Source organism: Rhipicephalus sanguineus, chromosome 10, assembly GCF_013339695.2.
Source record: "Rhipicephalus sanguineus isolate Rsan-2018 chromosome 10, BIME_Rsan_1.4, whole genome shotgun sequence".
Classification (NCBI taxonomy): domain Eukaryota; kingdom Metazoa; phylum Arthropoda; class Arachnida; order Ixodida; family Ixodidae; genus Rhipicephalus; species Rhipicephalus sanguineus.
The window spans coordinates 149,452,275-149,468,106 of NC_051185.1; the positions used below are offsets into that span (position 1 = coordinate 149,452,275).

The 15,832-nt window shown below is 41.9% G+C and overlaps 1 protein-coding gene across 1 annotated transcript in view; it reads left to right on the forward strand.

Moving 5' to 3' along the window:
• Positions 1–14,625, forward strand: part of LOC119372572 (quinone oxidoreductase) — a 30,655-nt gene extending 16,030 nt beyond the window's left edge. The window contains exons 4-7 of the mRNA XM_037643051.1: positions 3,223–3,427; positions 5,839–5,940; positions 10,954–11,049; positions 13,575–14,625. Of these exons, the coding sequence (XP_037498979.1) occupies positions 3,223–3,427; positions 5,839–5,940; positions 10,954–11,049; positions 13,575–13,742 (571 nt within the window). The 3' untranslated portion in view covers positions 13,743–14,625. The remainder of the gene's footprint in view (positions 1–3,222; positions 3,428–5,838; positions 5,941–10,953; positions 11,050–13,574) is intronic.
• The last annotated feature ends 1,207 nt before the right edge of the window (positions 14,626–15,832 follow it).

Below are 15,832 nucleotides of genomic sequence, written 5' to 3' on the forward strand. Positions count from 1 at the left end.
AAATTTCGGTTTCACTCGGGAACGAAATAATAAATAACGTTTCGGTTACGTTTTCGTTCCGGTCAGAAATATCGTTTTTTTCGTTTTTCGTTTTCGGTTTTCGTTCCGTTCCGACACTCTGCTTCTAACAGAGACATCCCCCCCCCCCTCCCTGCCACTGAAAAGGCACGCTCGCTCGGAACAGAAGTGGCTCGTATAGGGAGGTACATGGGGCAAAGCTTTGCCAGACTGGGTATCTGAAGGTGCCTACAGTCCGCCACCAGTCACATGGGTCACTGTCTTTCTTCAGAAGTGGTCCCGCATAGTGCACGAGTCGTAGTGCGGCACGTTACGGCCGCATAATATTGAAAATGTACGGTTACATGATCGCCAACAGCGCTGCACGTCGGAGATGCACCAGCAATAAATCAGACGAATTGGGGCGCTCGTCGCAGGCAGATATCGTGCCTCCGTGTACTTACTATGTGTATCGCTCCTCTCGGCAACGTTTTTAGCTATACGAACGCAGCAGAAATGTGGAAGACGAGTTATTTTATGCATGATAATCGAATTGCATATTCGAATTTTTCGAATATTCGAAGTTATCGAATGTTCGAAACTTTTCGAATACACGATTTTCGAATCGAATACGAATATTTCGAATGTTATATTCGACGAATATTCGAAACTTTCGAATATTCGCACACCCCTACTTATAACCTATACTTCTGCGGCAGATGTGTGTGACAATTCTGAAGATGCAGAAGGTGTGGTTGGGCAAGATTTTGAATCGAGTGAATTACTACTAAGCACCTCATACTGGCCTCTCCCCTTCATGCTGATTCTTCATATTGGAAAGTTGCCGAATAGTTCACGTTCACATTACACATACATCTTAAAGGGACACTAAAGAGAAAAATGATTTTTCTCATATTAGTAAATTCCTATTTCAAAACCACAATTGCACATTGACAATTCCAAAATCGCCACACTTGCCGTGAGAATATGCTTGGTAAGCGAGAAAACATGCAAAAAGAAAATGCGGATGGCGCCGCCGCCTTCAAATAACCACACCAAACGCCGTGACTTCCTACGTAGTAGTTCCTAATCGGTAAAAATTAAGTACATGTTGTCCTCTAAGGGGGCCATAGACTTGCTTGACATACCAAGTTTCAGGAAATTTTATTTATTTATTTATTTACAGATTACCTACATCGCCATAGAGGCATTATGTAGGGGGGGGGGAACAGAAACATAACCAGAAAAAGGAACGCGTTGCAGAGATATATACATACATATACAAATATCACTATAACATTATCAGAAGTAACATAAGTTGAGGTGACATCGCCTCATTGTTGAGGCAATGTCACCAAAATATTACAAATACGCTTTAAAATCCGTGACATCACACGTGGGAATTTCGATGTGAAGTTTAAAAACAAAACTTTCAGAAATTGACGAGCCCAGCCTTGAAGGATGCGTACACAAGAGAAGAAAATTTGACGAACATGTGTGTGTTCATCAAATTTTCTCCTCTTGTGTACGCGTCCTTCAAGGCTGGGTTTGTCAATTTTCCAACCTATGTACCAGCAGGCCCAGCGCCAGACCCTTCTATGAAACTTTGACCTTGATTTTCTCTTCTATTAATAAACTTATCATGGTGAAAGGAATGGCATTAGAGTTCTCAGAGTACACTTTATCATTGCTTCACATTAGTGTCCCTGTAACACTGGTAAGGAACCAAAGTCCTGAATGAAATGGTCACATCTAGCAACACACCTACGACCACCTTTTTGAGTGATTAAGGGCATGCAAGTAATAATAATCTTGATTATTGGATCAAATAGTGTCCTATTGGATACAGTTTTGAATAGGATAGCTGCTCTATGTAATTATAAATATTTTTGGAATATTTCAAAACATCAACTGTACCCAAATAAACAGAAAATCGGTGTTACAGTACAATGAATTTTATTGCTGAGGGCATAGCATGGGCGTAAAACCTGAGAGCTTGTGCAATGCAGCAGGTTGCATCCATCCTGAAGCAAAGTTTTACTGGCTATATATTGCAACCATTCGCACTCTCTGTGCATGTGAAGAAGCTGCTTTTATGTTTGTAGTGTGCTTATATTATGAATTCTTCGATGTGAACATTGTGAGAACGATTGTTCAATGTCAGAAAAGTATTCAATATCTTGTTTCACTTGCTTCTAGCATTATTTGATTCGTATTCGAAACAATCTCAGAAATTATACATACTACTACATTTGCACACACCTAAAAGTAATGTTCATTTCATTGTAAATAGCGCAGTGAAAAGGGACCACAGAATGGAAGACAAACACAGGTGCAATGTTCAGCTTCCTTTCTGATGTGCTGTTTCATTGCGCTGTCAAAAAGTAATGTCAGTGTAAAAAGTGATGTTGGGCTGTCAAAATGTATTGTCAAAGCACCAAGTTGCGAAAGATTCAACTCTAAAAGTGATGGTTTATTAACAAACATTTCTGGACTCGTTCAATGTGGTTGTTGTTGCAGGATGCTGCAGCCGTCTTTCCAATAGCCCAACATGGGATAGCGCCCATATGATTTGGCTTAAATGTGCTACTACACCTACAGATATGCCACAGGCTGATTTTGTTTCCTGTGGCAGTGAAATCAAATGCTACTTAAATATCCTCACTGCAACAAATATTTGCCTTGAAATGCATCGTTATTTGATAAAGCAAGCACCTTTTGAGATAGTTGTCTGTTGGGCCACTTGGTGCAACATATATTTGTAAAAGCATGAGCGGGCTGACGACAGGAGTGAAGAAAAATGTGTTTGACTGTGCATGCATGAGTCAGTGCTCTCGTGAACAATTTTCTAATGCATGTCACTTATCAGTGAGCACCTGTTTTGTCGCATCTCTCTTAACTCCTGCCGCCAAACCACTCACACTTTTACAGCTAGGACATTTCTTTGGCTCTTTGGATTTCTTTGAATCATTACGGACAATTCACATCATACACTTTGCAGTGTCCCGACCATTCGATTGTTACACGTGGTTGCACTATTGTCACATTTCTCTAGGGCCTTGGCAGGTGACCAGCAAACGGTTGCTAATTTTCTGCCAAGATGCGCTATTCTTGCCTTACCAGCTAACCGCAGCTTCGCTTAGACCGACTTCCATGACGTGTGGAACTTGCGTGATTTCTTGTCTCTTTCCAAAGAGTTCTTCGTCTCAATTGTGACACGTGCAGGGCCAAGGCACAGGCCTCTCACCGGCTCCTTGTCCATGGTGCAAGCGGGTCGGTGGGCACGGCCTCCGTTCAGATCGCCAAACATCTAGTGGGCTGCCGCGTTGCTGGCACGGCGGGAACCAGCTATGGCATGGAGCTCGTAAAAAGTCTGGGTGCCGACTTCACCGCCTGCCACAAGCAGCGAGATTACCTGTCAAAAATCACGGTTTGTCTGTGCCTACATGTTTTTTTGTCAAAGACAGCTTGCTTGCCTTGTTTCAAAGGGCATGGCTGCTCCAGGGTGCTTGGTTTGACCTCCAAATTTCATGACATTGTTCAGCATAGGTGTCAAGACATGTTTTGTTCTTGGAAGGTAATCATCATTTGCACCTCTGAATGTTTGTGCAAACTGCTAACAGACAAAGAATTGCGAGGTCTACTGCATTATATACTGTAGAAGATACTCAAATAAGGGCTGCATGCCCTCCATTTGGGACAAAGTAATTGAGAAAAGGTTATTTGTTTAATGGGCAAACCCTCCTCTTCAATGTGCCCACCAAACGCAGGTGCATGGCCATGTTTGCATCAGGACCTCTGATGTGTTCAGGTGATAATGTCAGGGAATACCTCGACGAAGGCCGGACACGGCCGAAACATTGGAAGAAATAAACATTTTCACACGGCGTTCATCCGTCATTTTTGAACGTTTACAAAGCACTGGATCCACAGAAACATTTTTCGATATATATATATATATATATATATATATATATATATATATATATATATATATATATATCGAGGCAGGTCACTGTCACTGTCACTGAGGCAGGTCATTCTTTCAGTAACATTATGGCTACAATACTGGAATCGAGTTTTAAATCCCACCATGAACGTGAAGTGAAAGAGTCATTCCTAATTCATAAATTCAAAACACTTTCTGACGGCATGAACGAGAGCCCGGGTACGCTTACTTCCATGTTGCCTTAGTAAATCGCCGTTTTGTGTTACTGGCTGGTGTCTATTTTTTGCATCATCTTGACCTATTGTCAGTTATTACGTACATAATGTCCGTGGCCTTTATCGCTTCATGATTTTACTCGCATCCATTTCGCTTTGCGTGTTTTTTGATTTTCTTTTTATCTCTCTAACTTTTTTTCTTTTTTAAAGGCCTGCTGAATGTCTTTCGACTGCGATTATCCCGCTGCAATTATGGCCAAGTGAGCGACTGCGTGCGCAGTTTATCTTGTAGACCTAGTTCATTGCACACAAGTTCTAAGGTATCTAATACGTGCCAATTCACTACTGTATAATGATACGCGTGTTCAGTTGTATGTACTCTACAGCCACGTGCCTTTGGTGATGTATAATCTTGTTTCTTAAACTAAAACGACTGATAACGACTTAGCCGTGTGATACGCAAAGAAGCGGCTTATAAATGTGCCCTGCGTGGCATCTGTAACCATTCACTCTGACGAAGGCAGGCCCTCCTGCCGAAACGTTAGTAAAACCTGTGTTTCGCATGTTTGTCAACCTGTTTTTCTACCGCATTTTCCACCGGATCCATTGAATTTCACCCCACCATATATATATATATATATATATATCTGTGTGTGTGTGTGTGTGTCTGTATATAAGATGCACATTCACTCAATTGACTGCAATACAAGTTGAACAAGTGCATGTCCTCCGTGATGATACTTTTCCAGGAAGCACAGATTGAAGTGTGAGAGTGAATTGAACAACACTTTATGTGCTGAAACATCGACTAATTATGGGTGCATTGTAACTTGCACAACGGTAGAAGATTCATCAAAGAATGCCGGAAATTGCCTAAGTATAGCACAAAGTGATAAGGGGAAACCCAAGAGTTACTATAATGAGAATGTCTTCACTGTAACAAAGGGATAGCTAATATGAATCCATAAGTGCTCTATCTGGCCATCACTTGAAGACACCAAAGTTAGTTAGCAGTTAGCTGTGTTTGTGGAATGTTTTGCCTGCTTATGGTTTTTTTTTAAATCCTTTGTCGCCATTTGTGTTGGTATACCGATGGTTGACATCAACAGCACCACTTAGCTTTCATAATTAGGAGCACATTTACTTAAAATTGTTACTGCAAAGTCAGACGATCAGGCAGCATTTTTACATTGGAACCGCCTAGTGGTTGCGCGACGCAGTTCGTAGACGACACCCCTATCTGAAACCTGGGTATCTTCTGTATCTTTCATCTGTGTTTCTTACCAAAGCTTCATTAAATGTGAGATGTGGTTGAGTTTTCTTCGTTATTAAAGGTTTTCTATGCTTTAGGTTTATGAAACATGTTTTTCAATGCTTTTCCGTGCTTGTCTATGCTTTAGGTTCTATGTTTTCAAGATGTTCAGGTTCTATGAAACACCTCTTCTATAGTTGATAGCACTTTGCCAAATAAAAATAATTGTAAAGTTTTGCTTTGACTGTATATTGATATTGACATTGAGTTCGAAGATTATGGAATAATACCTTAAATCAATTTTAAAGCCACCACAGCAACAGGAATCGACTTTGTATGTAATGTGTGGCAAGGTCAATTAAAGTACTGCTGTAAAGGCAAGAATGTGGCATCTTGTGGCTGACGGCACCTTGCTTATTGCTCAGGAATGGACCGAAGGACAGGGACTGAACGTCATCATTGAAATGCTTGCGAATGTGAACCTGGACAACGACCTCACTCTCCTGGGCAAGAACGGCGTCGTAATTGTGAGTGCACCATAGCACCTCCACAGTGGCTTTCTTCATTTAATCTACTGCACTGTTTTTACTGAGCAGTGACTGTTTTAGTGAAGTGTGCCAATAACAACTTTCAGATGAGAAACACAGACCTGTTTGTGTGATTTGAAATACTGTGCACTACTGCTGAGAGCTAATGAGGAGTTCAAGTATATAACCTGTCTTGTGAGGCAAAGGCATCGTTAGTGGAATAGCTCGCTTGACGAATGTCACGAAATGCAAGTTGACAATTGGAGACTCGCACAGATCTGGAAGCATTACTTCCGTAACTGTGCTCAGATCTCAAAATGTAAGCTTTTGTTTCATGGCATTGGTCACTGACCTATTTGGCAAAATATTGTGGTGAATAAAACTTTAGCATGATTCCGTGCCAGAACTAGAGTTTAACTGGACTAGCAGGTTTTTGTTCAACATGCCGAACAGTGCAAATAACACGAGGACAAATTAACAGGCCCACTGGATGCATGCGTCTTTTGTATTCATACACGTGGCCTATATAAAGCACTGTACGCTTTCTTCACATCATAATGGCAAGAATCACAGGTGACAAAATTGGTCCCTCCGTATTGAATAAGTTCAGTATTTTTTCCCTCATCAGCTGTGCAGTTAATAAAAAAACAAAGTTCACTTTTGGGCTACTGGGTGGTATGTGCACAAGATTCATTCAAATCTAAAAGATCGATTTTCAGACCTATGTTGATCTCTCGTGGAATCATATGATAACCTATAATCAAGCAACCTGTCTGGTGCGACATTTATAAGTGTGGCATTTTATAAGTGCCTAAACAAAATTTGCACTTGCATAGCGAGTTTTTAAATTCTAAGGAAAGGTGGCACCACGAGTTTTTTAGTAATTTACACTAATTCATGCAGAGTACCTGCTTAGTAGTTTGCTGCAAACCTCCGATTTCACACAGTGCTCACAGCAAGATGCTAGCACAAGGATATGCCCTTTGTGCTGTTTAGAGAAAGATAGGTTCCTTAATAAGTACTGGGAAGATTCACCAGGCAGTATTTCCAGCATGATACTAGAACAGAGTAATACAGACAGAGTATACACACACAAAACACACAACACTAAGCAGACTAAAGTACTCCAGCAAGACATACATCGGTGAGAACATTCAAAAGTGCACCTGCTTGCGTCCTGCTTACAACTCACCACCGTCTAAAATTGCGTTAATGAAACAAAAACAAAGCTGGTGAATTGGAAGTTGTGACATCAATGATGTTCAAGGTTACCGAGTTCAAGGTTCCACCCTTCATAGCATAGAGAAAAAGGTGTTTGGGCACATGTATCACCTGAACTAATTAATTTTCATAAGTCTGACATTTCCTCATTAGTAACCACACTACAGTCTTGAAGTCACTGATGCAAAAGACCGCCAATCTTAAACTTGGCGTCCTCATACCATAGAACAACCATGGCATTTGGCCCTACGCATCACAATTGTACTGACTATAATAGAGTGCCACAAAATGGTTTCAAGTAGAGCTGTGCGAATAGCAAAATTTTGGGTGCGAAGCAAATTCGAATATTGAAGTGTGAGTGCGAATCGAATCGAATATTTTTCGAATACTTCGAAGTGAAATTGCAGTTAGAGAGGATTCCTAAGCATATTCTTATGAGATAACAACATGAAAGTGTTTCTTTTCGCTAGGTTGGTGTTTCATAGTTTTCTTATCAAGAATGAGGCAATGTAGAGTCCGAATTCTATTTATGTACATGATTTGGTGCAACTAAAGTGTTGCCGACAACATTTCCCACGTGATAGGCAAAGATGCCATTTCCTCAGCCTCTCCTCCTATTTCAACTTCTGTGGAAGCCCAACTGATGTGGCGGACAAGTGCTCCCTTCAAGTCCGGAGTTCCAGATCTGCCTCATAGACTTCGAATATATAAGAACATCTGAAAATTTGGATGCTGAAAAGCTTCGGCTTCCAATTTTTCTGACTTCCTGCCCAAATTTCAGGTCCAAAACAGCTTTAATAGAGCCCCCACCTCTGCCACATCTTTCATCTCCATGTTGGAACCAGCGTTTTCTTGAGTTAATACATTTGCGACCGTAGCAGAGCTTGAAAGGCAGCTTTGCCGCAATACCGGGGTGTGATGAGGTGAAGCATATAGAAAATCTAGGGACCACTTCCAATCGGACGTTGACTGTGTCTTGGCAAAGTTCGACCGTAACGGAGCTTGAAAGGCAGCTTTGCCGCAATACGAGAATGTAATGAGGTGAAGCGTATTGAAAATCTGAAGGGGTCACTTTCAATCAGATTGACTATATTTGTTTTTGGGAAGTTCGAATAGTAAAATTCTAGCGCGAATCGAATGGAATAGCAAACATTATTCGAAAAATATTCGAAATTTATAATATTCTCACACCCCTAGTTTCAAGTACTAATAATATTAATTTTAATTAGTGTGAATTTTAGGTATTTGAAAACATCTCCTAGTGCATTGAATGCTTCACGTTCATTGTAGTATAGGATACTTTACCTAAGTAAAGCCCACTTCCAATTCTTCATTTCCTTTAGTCTTAACAGTGCATTGCAGGATGTTGGCTTTGGCTTACATGGTGCATAATATGCACCACAACCAGCCTATGCTGATCACGAGGGCAGCAAGGACATAAAATGAAGTAATGGTTATAACAGAATAAAATCATCACATTTTTAAGGTTTATTATAATTAGGTTCTTTGTAGAAAAAGGTTGAGGACCACACACTACAGCGTGCAGTGGAACATAAAATGATAGATGTCACTGTAAACGATTGGAAGACAGAGAGCTTGACTATAGAGAGCGTCACTGTAGAGATAGAAAAAGAGCAGAATGGGTCAGGAAACAAATAGGGGTCGCAGCTGTTCTAGTTGATATTAAGTGAGAGAAATAAACCTGGAGCAACCACGTAGTAATGTGTAGGATGGACAACCAGTGGTCAGTTAGATCAATGGAATGGTTATGGGAAACACAGCCGAGAATGGCAGTGAGTTAGATGGAGTGATAAAATTAAGGAGTTTGCGGGGTTAAATGCCATCAGCTCACACGAGGCAGGGCAAATTTGAGCTTACTGGGAGAGGCGCTTTGTCTTGCAGTGGAGATGAAATATGCTGTGGACATAAACAGGTTGATAATGATGATGATGATACTAAGTGTAATTGGTCACAAGCAGGTACTGTTGAATCCACGCGGCGTCACCAGGAGCTTAAGCACTATGGCTGACTTTTGTTTGAGTCTTTTCAGGCTCCTATTGTTACAAAATGCGACTACTAGGTTCATTTTGGAGGTGATGTTTTTTCAGCAATAAGAAAAGAAGATCAACATCTGCTTTCCTAATTTTTCCCAACATGTAAAATCTAGGCTTGTGCGAATATTCGAGCTTTTCGAATATTCGAACGAATATTACAGTGTTCGAATTCGCTTCGAAACGAATTTAAATTCTAGGAAATTTCGAAGTAGGGTGATTCCACGTAAGATCGAATGAACGATGGCTGGTCGACCTCTCAAATTTATTTCAAAATTTTATATATTATTGCCTGATGAGTGGAAAGAAGAGATCCGCAATTTGTTTTGCCGAAAAAAATTTTTTCGAAGCACAGGAAATCAATAATGACGAAGAGGTGGAGTGGAGCGCTCATCCACTCTGCTGTTTTGGCCAACTTTCGTTATGAATTGCACAAAATATATTAAAGTTAGGTAGCTGAAATTTCTCTAACTAAATATATGCATGTTTTTGCTTCTGCTCAGGTATTTTTAGTTTTTATGTGTAGTGTAGATGTTTTTATAAAAAAACTCAAAAATGGCCAAGGATTAAACGTTATTTTCTTTACTTTGAAGGTCTTTATCTCAAAAAAGCCTTGTAGCAGAGCGACAAAAATTCCGCGTTACGTTCTTCGCATACTTATCTGCCAAACTGCCGAATCTTATATTTATATAACTTTTCAGTAAAGAGATACGATCGGACTAATTTCAAGAAAACACCAAACAGTGGAAACTTCTGACGACAATTAAAAAAAAAACATTTTTTATATTTCTTAAAATTTGTCCACTTATTCTCCTCCACATCAGCTTTCGCAATCATTGAAAACATGTTGCATAATTTTGTTGCACTAATAGCTACGGCCCCTCCAATTAGACCCTTAGGCAAGGATTGGCAATTCCGACTTCTTGCCCAATAAATGTATAAAATGCAGGCAGGATTGAATTTTTTTTAATTAAAAGGCCAGCAGTACCGAAAAATTTTTTTTAATTAAAAGGCCAGCAGTACCGAAAAAGGTGTCGGCGGCACTGAAGACGTTAATTTTGTAATTATTTGGTCACTGCAGCGGCCACGAGCGCGGGGCTACCAAGCAGGCGCGCGCGCACCCGAGATGCTCGCTGTAAGAGACGGCGCAGTGAGAGCTCGTTTTCGCGTCCTCAGACCGATTTGAGTTCGAAACAGCAACACCTCTCGGGTGACTTGAACGCACGTGCACTGGAGCACAGCCGGGCTAGACTACACGCGCGCACGTGCGGTCTAGCCCGGCCGTGACTGGAGCTACGCTCTTCTATCCGCCCTCTGTTTGCATCACAGCTAGGCGCTGATAACACAGCGGAGATTAATGCAAGATGAAAACTCTGTAAGGGAGCTATGAGCGCTCGCTTCACGCACGTTGCTTCCAGAGAAACGGCGCTGCGCCGTTTCTCTGGAACCCTAGCCACAGCCTTAAAAATATTGCGCTGGTTAGTTGGGTCATGACAAATATGCTCATTTAATCTTCTATAATATGTGATATAAACTATTCCAATTCGCTTCGAAATTCACTTCGACCAAATCACTATTCGCTTCGAACCTAAAATTTACTATTTGCACAAGCCTAGTAAAATCCTCTCATACTCACCGTATCATTTTAGTACTACCAGTGATGCTGACAGTGATGCATGTATCACAGTTTGACGTGCAAGCTGCAGGGTGTTGTTGCTCATGGTGCCGTACTTTTGCACAGGTCGTGGGAAACCGTGGCCCCACGAAAATTGATGCCAGGCACATGATGGGGAAGGAGACATCCATCATCGGAGAATCGTTGTTTTCCTCTACTCCCGTAAGACATCTAGCATGAGCCGAGATTTATTTAAATGTGCTAACACGTTGAGATTGATGCCAGGAGTGCCCGGCTCCTGTGCTGTGCTCCTTCAAGTCATCTGCTGTTGTCACGACATGTAGTGGTTGGTGGTCAACTCTGCACATGCCCGAGGGTAGCAGCAGTGTACACTAGATGATGGGGATTAATGAATAGGGATATAGAACTGTGGAAGTTGGTGCTATGCATCGACTGCTGCAAATGGGGGAAAAAAAACTGGAGCCCTTTCTTAACAGGAAAATGGGGGCAAATGAAGTGTCGCGTGTGCATGCCTGACCTGTTATTTTATTTTCTTTCTGTTGCATTTCATTGTTTCATGGGTAGGTAAACAACTTTATTGTTTACCTGCACAATGCTCCCTTTCAGCTTTTTCCTTCCGTGAATGGGACCTTCACCCATGTGCTTATGTTGCCTGTAGCAACACTTCTGTTGCTGCAGGCAGCAACGACAGTCATGCGTGAAACAATGAAGTGCAACAATGGAAGGCAGCAATGAAGTAACGTGAAATTACAAGTGACCTCGACAAAAAGATCAGGTCTCCGTATCACAAACGATCGAGAGAGCATCAGTTATTATAAAACAGCACATGCGAATACGCATCGACCAGCACACCTTTGAGAGCCTATTTGTGTACAACCGCATTTCTGCACTCTCACCGGTGTTGGGTCTTTCGCGAACTATGCCTTTACTGTTATCATGAAAGCTTCGCTTAAAAGAGAACGGCCACTTCAGTGTCAACACTTCCGGCGATTTTGTGTGTTCAGGAAGAAAAAAAAGAGCGCTAGTTAGGACATGAACAAAGAAAGATGATGTGCTTCCTTGTCCGTGTTCTAGCTTGCACTCCTTTTCCCTCCTGAGTGCATACCAACACACCCTGGCTACAGGTATTGCCAAGTTAGATTACTTAAAAAAGCCTTGCAACACTTTTCCAAAGAATCATCGAATGGCTTCATTAAAGGAGTTTATTGCCTCATGAATCGACTGCCGCAAAAATGTTTAGAATCCGTCAAGTATGAGTGGAGTTACAGGGATATGTCACACGCTTTAAGCGCTTTCCCTCTCCTTTCGTACCTGCGAGCGTGCCGAAAACTACGCAGGAGTGGATGAAAAGGAGGCAAGAAAATTCGTCCTTTCGTCAGTGTGCATCGTGATGTTGAGCACTTTCTTTTATTTTTTTTCTTCAAATGTGTGGCGTATTTTCAATGTGATCGTGAGCGCAGGCACGTGGCGGCATCCCATGGTGGCCGCTGTAACTATGCAGCTCACGATGCTCAAATCAGCCAGTGGCCATGGACTTTGGGTTTATGGCATGGTCATTTGGATTTATGGCATCATTTGTCGAGATGAAGGAGTGATTCATAGCTGAATTTGAGAATTAACTGTAAATTGCAGGCGGTGTGCTGCACTATAATGTTTGGCTCACATGTTCTCGAGAGCCTCGGCTACCGATCGGCGTTTTCTGACCATGCTGAAAAAGTGTTGCAGAGCCCCATTAAGTGTTCTTTAGGTTATGCCACCCAGAAACAACACATTAAAATGATGAGACACTTAACATTAGGAATACGTTATCCTAAGCATTCACTCTTTTTTAGGACTAGTATTGAATAGAAAGGTGTAATATTTCGCAAGGTACATTTTCATTGTTCAAAGTTTGAAGACCATGTGATTTGAGCGTATTCTTTTGCATCAATATAAAATACTATTGATCTTGTTATTATGGATCAATATTTGGCTCACATACACAGCGTGGCATCAGAGATTTCAAAATGCTGTTCCTTATCTTGGCCACATTGGATCAACGAAATTTCCTGATACTTGGTATGTGAAGCCTCTGACCCTTAAAGAACTGGCAGCGAATACATTGCTGTGGAAGCGTTAGGACATAAATCTAAAGGAAATAGAAGCGTCAGTTTGGAACTTATGGGCCACACAGCACATGACGTCGACGTGATAAATTTGAGGCGGACGGCACCAACGTTGATGGGTGGAGCCATGTGCTCTCTTTTGCCGTCTGTTCGCTTTACACACCCAATGCGGGCACGCAGACGCCATAGGGACACTGAGCAGACGACGTGGCGCGGATGAATACATCGCAAGGAATTTTCGCCCTTCCTATTGGCTAAAGGGCCCTGTAGCCTCCACAGTGCTGAGGGGAACTTCCAACATGGAGTATAGAAGACTGTTGAAAACATAGTTTCTCATTTCACTATAACAAAATCATATCCAACATGGAACTGCCTTGAAATATGTCTTAATATTTGTTACGAGCAAGGAGTTTGCAGGCCCTTGGTGAGGCTATTCATGTTCACTACTTCATATATGCTAATTGGTTATATTCGTGTTCGTTGTAGGGACGTTTAAGTGTCCTTCATTGAGGTCCCACAACATACGAGACACATTGGCGAGGTTCCATCGCCCAAGTGCTCGGAAAGAGCAGCCTTCCCGTAAGTCTGTGTCTGACGACATGCCTGTTACAACCATTACAGGAAGAATGGCAAGCCACAGCGGAAGCCGTCGTCAAGGGTATCGAAGACGGCTGGCTGGACCCCGTCATGGATCGCACCTACCCATTGGGCGATGCCAAGGCATCTCACCACGACATCATCAACTCTAAGGGCGCCAAGGGCAAGCTCATTATTAACCCAGATCTGTGATGTCATCACTGGCAAAGCCACTGCATGCTTTTATGGCATCGGGCATTCCTGTACTCCACTGCCACATTTATCAAGATTTTTTTTATTTTACAAGGTTTTGTGAAGCAAGGTGTAAGATTTGCAGGATTGTAGCGTTCGTGTTATAATGTTCAGTATTTGCACAGTTTAACCGTGTACTAGAAACCAGAATACAAGAGAAACAGTTAAGGCTCTTGTCGTGTTTTGAAGGCACAGCACAAGGCACACGATTCAGATTGTGCTAAATTTATGAAATCCTTGAATGACAAGAAACTACGCTTGATGAAAAAGCATTATCTTTCAGTACAGAAAGCTGCACGTTAAGAATTTTTACCATGCTTGCATTCCAATTAACAGTAATAATGCTGCTGTTTCAGCATTTATAACATTGCATTCTGGGCGTTAAAACTAACGAGGAAGGGGTTCGTAATGACCATTCGTTTGTATCCTTACCTCACCCTTTGGCCCCCTATGCGTGGAAAAGATACCACAGCCAGTAAAGAACCAAGCACAGAAACTACAGCGAACACTATTAATCAACTAGTTGGTCTTACAAGCAACTATTAGCTGCATGTCAAAGTGACAAGCTGAGTTGACTAGTGGTCCTGCTGTACCCAGCGCAAAAATATCGTCATTGTACCAATGCTATTCATTACAAACATGTTTGTTACATGACCCTATTGTAAAACATATCATGTTTAATCAGTTCTATCAAATAATTTGTTGCAATATCTGCATTCTCAGTATCAATGTTCAACTGTATAAATGGCCCCTGAATGGTGGGGGGGGGGATTTGTAGATTGCTTAAAAAGCGTCAAAATGTCCATTAAACAAGCGACTATTTCATGCTGCTAGCTGGTTATGAAAATACAGTAGAACCCCGCTTTTACGTTCCTCACTGTTGCGTTTTCCCGGCTGTTACGTCGTTTTCCGCCGGTCCCGGCATAGCTCCCATAGGATACAATGTATTGGGAACCCCGCTGTTACGTCGTAACTGTCGGACCGTTCCCGTATGATACGTCGCGAAGTGCGCCCGGAGCCGACCGAGTGACTACCAAAGAGAGCGGCCATGGTGCATTTTCACGCAGCTTGGCCTCGTTTGACCGTAATATTAACCGCATGAGAGGCGCAAGCAACAGAATCTTTCAATTGATGCAAACAAAAGCATGGCCTTCGAGATTCAAATTGCAAAGATGGCGTCTATGACGTAACTGCTCGCGAAAGCAAGGCCTTCGAGATTGGCATTTACTATTGACAAAAGCATAGCCTCTGAGATTTGCATTGCACAAACATGGCGTGTATGACGTAATTGCTTGCGAAAGCAAGGCCTTCGAGATTGGCATTCACTTCTGCCATCGCGTTAGCGTAGACTCATCATCATCGTTATTTGTCGGAGAACGGGAGGAGTTCGAGCTGGTTGGAGCTCGCATGGTCGTGCGTGCGGTTCGCGGTCGGACTCGCCGCGCCGGTCGTGATTGCGTGTGCTTAGTTCTTTCATGCCTACAGCTGTTGGTGTTAAAAAAATCACATACGTTGATTACCATTTCTGTGGATAAGGCCCTCCTAAGCTCCGCGTTTCTATCCATCGACTAGATCGCGGCTGAGCGAGCCAATTTTCGTGCTGCTCGTAAGAATTGAAATAAAATTCTGTACCACTAAATATTTTGCCGTTTTTCCTGTTTTTCGGCTCTTACGTTTCCCGTCTCTTACGTTTATTTCCTACGGTCCCTTCAAAAACGTATCAGCGGGGTTCCACTGTACTATTGACGCTGAGCTACCATACATACATTGCTTGATGTTAACTTCATTTATCAATGTATTGATGCAATATGTTTTTGGAAGGTGCAAAATGTTTTTTTCTGTCCACATTTATTTGTCCAATATGTATTTTGAATAAAGCTGTTTGCTGTTTTGACGACACAGAATCTTACTGTTCTCCTCTGTGGTCCAACAGTCAATTTTTAAATGTGTAAACATTTCTGCGCAGACTCAATGAGAAACCTGCAGATCTGTCTCACGTAAGACGAATCACTATAAATAAATAAATGCATAAAACTGAATAAGTTGTGTTA